The sequence below is a fragment of the Oryzias latipes genome, chromosome 18 (assembly GCF_002234675.1).
Source record: "Oryzias latipes chromosome 18, ASM223467v1".
NCBI classification, from domain to species: domain Eukaryota; kingdom Metazoa; phylum Chordata; class Actinopteri; order Beloniformes; family Adrianichthyidae; genus Oryzias; species Oryzias latipes.
Window position 1 is genome coordinate 6,227,369 of NC_019876.2, and position 6,000 is coordinate 6,233,368.

General features: G+C 40.7%; 2 protein-coding genes across 2 annotated transcripts; both read right to left on the minus strand.

The window, feature by feature from the left end:
- Positions 1–1,620: 1,620 nt before the first annotated feature.
- Positions 1,621–2,594, minus strand: LOC111949307 (endonuclease domain-containing 1 protein-like). Its single transcript, XM_023966281.1, has one exon. It carries the CDS (start codon positions 2,542–2,544, stop codon positions 1,858–1,860), a length of 687 nt encoding a protein of 228 aa, XP_023822049.1. The 5' UTR covers positions 2,545–2,594; the 3' UTR covers positions 1,621–1,857.
- Positions 2,595–4,106: 1,512 nt separating this feature from the next.
- Positions 4,107–4,685, minus strand: LOC111949308 (endonuclease domain-containing 1 protein-like). Its single transcript, XM_023966282.1, has one exon. It carries the CDS (start codon positions 4,451–4,453, stop codon positions 4,109–4,111), a length of 345 nt encoding a protein of 114 aa, XP_023822050.1. The 5' UTR covers positions 4,454–4,685; the 3' UTR covers positions 4,107–4,108.
- Between the last annotated feature and the right edge of the window lie 1,315 nt (positions 4,686–6,000).

The following is a 6,000-nucleotide window of genomic DNA, read 5'->3' on the forward strand; positions in this document are numbered from 1 at the left end:
ATCTGGCAACACTGCACATGAATTTATCACCACAGCTGTGCAGAAAGTGAGCAGCTGTCTGTTACATTCAGACTCCTGTAGTTGTAGGTCGATGTGCAAATTCTTCTTATCTTTTGCAAGGGAATCAAATGGGGCAGAAAGAAAAAGCTCTTTATGACTTTTTATCATGCAAATGATTTTTTTTTCCGTATTGTAAACCAATGAGGTTGAGCTAAAATGTGCCTGTGGAAGATCCATAAACGAAGAAAAAAATGTCTTGAAGAATCAGGTAAAAAAAAGAGGTGTGCAAATAATCCACACATGGTTTAGTTAGCATTTTTGCTGTACTTTGCTTTTTTCTTTTATGTCTTTTTGTTAAAATTTCCACCTTATTTTTCCAATTTTTTTTTTATATCTTTAAAGACACAAGAACTATTTTTTAGAACTTCGATTAGATTCTTTAGCTTGATTTCTATTATTATGAAAATGAGGGTGCAGTTTAAAGACCCCCTTCAATGAAAATGGTGTTTGTCACACGTTCTAGTAGCATTTTTCTCACGATGAAGGCTATATATAAGGAAAACGTGAGCTTAGAATTAGATTTCATGCAATTCTTCATTTAAAGTGTTGTGATATGGGGGGAAAAACCATGTTGATTGAAAAAGATTGTATTAGTGATGTAGAAGCCACAATCTCCTTGCATCCACTTGGAGACAAAAGGATCCATGTACATGCCGGTATCTGGCTCAAAACTGTACGACTGCATAGCTCCAAAGTTGCTCAACATTTTTGTTGCACTGGTAATGCTAGATTGGGGCTGTAAGCTAGCGGGAAGCACATAAAAATGGATGGGTGAAGGGAAAGGGGGTCGGGGATGCACCGTGCCAACGACCCAGCTCACAAGCCAGAAATGAATTTCTAATGAACTCCTGTCACCTTTCAGAAACTATGTTCTAGAAAAAGACATGGCATTAAAAAATATTTTTCCCTCAAATTAATAATTTGTGGTCAAAATTTTGTATTTTGAGACCACAATTTGGCATTTTGTGGGCACAAATAAGCATTTTGCTGAGGGCCTTTGAGAGCAAAAGCAGAAAATAACCATTGGTAGGTTTAAACCACATGAAATATGAAGCGCTACATAAATGAAGAAAAATGCGAAACAAAAAATATGAGTGGAAATAGAGAAAGCATTTGAAACAAATTAACCTAAAATTGAAAAGCAGGGAAAAACTAGCAGTGGCTGCATATCCGGAAGAAAAAGAAGGGTTGAATGCTATATTACTGAATGAAAATGACACTTAAAGAGTAATAATTGGCAAAAAAAAAAAAAAAAAAAGAAAAGAAAGAAAAAATCAAATTTGGCTATAAATAAAGTGGAGACAGCACAATAATAAAAAAGATATGTTTGGGAGAAATGCAGCCGCTGGGTTTCAAAACGGTCGAAATTGTGTCACGTGTCATGCCACTACGCCACCAACCAGGTACACTTGACAGGACATGTAATTCATATAATCCTGGAAAATCTTGAAAGGGTTTCAAGGACCAAAAGCTGAAAGAGCTAAACATTTTAATAGTTGAATGGTTAAAATAGCTGAAACTTTGTAGAAGGAGTTAAGCTGTAAAAACTGGCGGAAGATACTATAATAAAGAAAGAGAAACGGGGAAACAATGCTTTATAGCATTCAACCAATAAGGAGTTTAATCTGTAACATTCACATGAAAATGGGTGAATAAAACTAGAAGCCCCCCACTTATTTAATTTGTTATATTTTGTTTTTATTGTAACATTGTTTTTCATTTCATAATCTTTCTGTTATAAGTTCACAAATCTTGATGACATCATGTGTAGTTTTGCGCAGAAACACAATTTGCTCCTCATCTGTTTTTTGGTGGGACACAGTCGCCAGCAAATATCTGGAAGTTCTTGCTGACGAAGGTCGTCTTCTCGAGGAAGTCCTTCAGCTTCTGGACGGACATTTCCACCACGTTGTTGTTTTCCTCCACATTTAGGGCGTAGTGTGCGAAAGAAGGGAATTTGTGGCGCTCACCGAACGGCGTGTTTTGGTCGTAGTCGGCGCAGCAGTAGGCCGACCACACATACTTGGGCACCGCAATGCGATCCATGTTGTCCCGGCGGATCCTCTTTCCAGACGTGGTGACGCCGGTCACGATGTAAGCTGTGCCGCGGCAGTAGTTGTTCAACCTTTTACGGACGATGTGCTCCTGTCTGCTCCAGACTATGTTGGTGAAAACGGGCACCATGGGAACTACGTTGGTGAGGGTGTAGGTGGAGGCTTTGTCGTCGAGCTCGTCCTGATGCTCGTCTGGGTTCAGGGTTCCCCGCTCGTAATGTATGGCGTTGGTGTAATCCTCCAGGATCGCTTGGGAGTCCTCAAAGTTCAAGTGCATGATTCTGCGCGGGAAGGGCTGCATCTCATCTGTTTCGGAAAGCGTTGACAGCTGTGCAAATAGAAAAGCACGTTTAAACAGCTGGATAAAACAAAGCATGAGCATGAGAAACACTATAAGGTAAAAATCTATAATCAGTAAAACGCTCCTCATATTAGACCCTTTTATATCGGTGCTGTTGCCGGCAACAGCAAAATTACACACACTCCTTGAACTACCATAACTTTTCCACTGATGTAACTGTTTACGCAATTAACATAATTTCAACTATGGAATATTATCAGTATAGTCGATATTGTGTAAAAGGGAAAGAGTTACATTACTTATAAAAATTTAAAATTTGTGGCTACAGCAAATAACACGTTTTTTAAAGTACCATATCTCTTTGACCAATTACGCAATAACTCCAACGGATTCTGACGCAGAGAGAACATTAGCCATGTTAGAAGCGTCAGCGATACCTGTAACTCCCAACGTTGTTTGAAAGACGTAATAAAACAGATTAGCTACGTTTCCATGACGCAAATGTGCAAAACTTTACTGAAATTCTAGAAATGTCGAAAAAACTCAATTTTGAAATTACACTGTTTCCATTAAATCGTTACCATGCAAATAAAACCAGCTCACATGATACGTCATTCAAAAATACGCTAACGGATGTACACAATACTTTGATTGACAGCAGATTCTTTAAAATTTCTGCCACGGCACTAGCGCTCATCATCATCTATCAAAGGAGACTTCAGCGTGGGAGTGGCTACGGATGAAGGGATTATGGGAAATGGTGGTTGATGATTTTGCAGAGGTGCTGTGGATCCAACAATTCCGTATGACACACTCAACTTTTGATGAGCTCTGTGACTCTGTGGGACCTCCTGTGGCGCCCGCCGTGCAGCGACCAAGACAGCCAGTTCCTACCAAGAAGCAAATCGCCATCCGGTTGTTGGACATGTGACTTTAATTCTAAAAGAAAGTGTTTTCATTGAAGTTTTGTGAAATATGTCAGTATCGGTTCAAAAACCCCCTCCTCCTAGCCCAAAAACATTTTTTCGATAAATGCGAGTTTTTTTCAAAATTGTCAAATCCAATTTGCGCAATTTCATAAACAATGGAAACGCATCTAATGATACCATTCAGACTGACATAACTGTGACCACGCTAACTCCCAACCTTGTTGATTACACGCAAAAAACAAACAGTGTGACCCTGTTGCTCGTGTTAGCATGTCCACAGTATCAATAACTCCCAACTTAGTTTGCAACTCGTAAAGCGTAAGCGACTGACATTTTGACAGAGCGCTGTGTTCCTCTGAAAGTCGCTTCAACATCAGTTAACACAACAAGAATGAATCCATAAATAAAGCGCTCTGGATTGTAATTTCCCCTTTTAACAACAGCATAATTTATTTATTTTTTTCAAAGGACGAATCGTTCAACACACACAATGCATTGTGGTCTATATTTGCTGATCTAGTGAGCATCGGTGCACACTGGTTTTTTGGAAATATACAGGTCACTGGATTTTGGAATTGTAGATTCGGACACCTGGAAAATTGGTGAACGCCTCATATGGTGCTGTAACTGGGGAGTCGTGTGGGAATTCTGACACAACCGTAGACTTTTCGGTTGTTCTTTGTTTTTAGTACCTGTTGTGTTTGATGAAATGTGCTGCATTTTCCTGTTGGATTCAAGGAAACTGTCCAATTTTATTACCGAAATTATTTTTTGATCGAGCCCAAACCCACCTGAGGTTCAAACATCCACGGAAAGTCCACCTTCTTTTCCCCGTCTGTCTTCTTGAACACATAGGCAGAGTAGACAGGGATGTGCCGGCGTGTGTCGTACAGAGTGACGTAGCGCGGTTGATCCTCGTACCTCTGGCAGATCTTCTTGAAGGCTTTGATGAAGTAGCCCCGCGGCGGGGTGCCCATGAACAGAGAGTCTTTGCAGCGCTCCACATGGTTGAAATCCCCCACGACGCCTGTCTGGACGCCCTGCAGGACCACACAGCTCAGGATGGTGAGAAGCAAGGCAGCAGCGCCGCTTACAGATCCAGGTTCCATCGCTGCAGTTTAGTTGCTCTCAGCCGCACTGCTGTACCTGCAAGTCCTTCTCAGCTCGATCACACCTAACATTTCCTTTCTGGCTCATCTGTGCTACAAGGAATATAATCTCCCATGATGGAGTCCTTTCCATATATTCAAATGGCTGCATAGATGGTTGCAGCAGCTCTAAATGAGTGAATGTTATCACTTTATCTGTGGCCTCATCCACGACTCTGACAAGCCATAGAGTAGACTCAATGGAAGCTGCTTCTGCGATACCTTCAGCTTCACCTTTATCCCGCATTTATCCTCCATGAAAGGAGCTCCATGGTGCACTTTCATTATAGGGACGTGTTTTTGTTATAGATGAAGCAGGAAGGGGTTTTTTGAACATCACAGTGTGAAAAAAGCCCCAACCCTTCATTCTTTTATCTTTCAAAGTAGCTCACCATTTTGGGGGGGTGGGGGGTTGTCACGAGGTTGCTGGAGCCTATCCTAGCTACTGTTAGGCGAAGGCAAGGTACACCCTGGACAGGTCACCAGTTGATCCCAGAGCCCTGATCTTCTAACAATCAAATCACGTTTGTTTGTTTTTTTTGTTTTTGCAGAAATTGCAGCATTTTAAGCTACGTTCACACCGCCCATGGCGACACCTGGTCAAGCCACCACTTCCGACAAAAGTCTATGTAAACACAAGTTTCGGGATTCCGCTTACAAACTCGCGTTCGCAAGTAGCGTCGCAGGTTTTTATGACCATTTCGGCCATTGGACAAGCGATGAACCAGGTCAAACTGACCAATCAGGGACTCAGATTTGGTGGTGACATTTGGATTTATCCGGTGAACCCAGACCAGCCGGACGATGTCTGCGTTTGTTTTTCAAATAAGGAATAAAATAAGATGATGGTAATCCATATCCGCCATTGAAAGGACCCCAGCAATGAACCGAAATGTTAACGTTTTGTGCCCAAATTGCGACATTTGCACCGCTTTTCACATTTCCCACCAAGTCTCTTCCAACTGTAGATTTCGGACGTTCTCTAGTAAACAAAACAAAACAAAAAAAGAAGGAGCCCCTCCCTGCTTGCCCAGTGTGAACATCATGTGTTAATGCCCAGTGTGTACGTAGTCTGTGATGGACTGATCAGTATAAGGCAAGGACAGCGAAAAAGTCACATCAAGAATATTTAAATTTATTCTTCAAAACATGTAGATGGGAAAAAATGGGCTCTTAAAAGAGGTCAAAGTAACAAAATCAACTCAAGCTTTAAATTTAACAGAAGACATCTGAACAGACAAACAAACTTGCTTAAACAGATCTACCTAATTGAGAACACATGGGAACATATATAGTGGCTGATCAGTTTACTCAGCTTAATGTAATACTTTATTAATTTTCATTACATTGTTGACATTTTCTATCACTTTCCATTTATTAGTTCATATATATATATATCTAAGGTTAATTTAGTGTTCAGATCTGACATAAAGCTGGACCGAAAAGACATGAAAGGAGAAAAACAGCCGAGCTTTTTATGAAAACAACATCATTAGTTTATAAATGAA

Bases quoted from the DNA above. Each gene is read 5' to 3' on its own strand.
- LOC111949307 (XM_023966281.1), bottom strand. From the start codon at position 2,544: ATGAGGAGCGTTTTACTGATTATAGATTTTTACCTTATAGTGTTTCTC.
- LOC111949308 (XM_023966282.1), bottom strand. From the start codon at position 4,453: ATGGAACCTGGATCTGTAAGCGGCGCTGCTGCCTTGCTTCTCACCATC.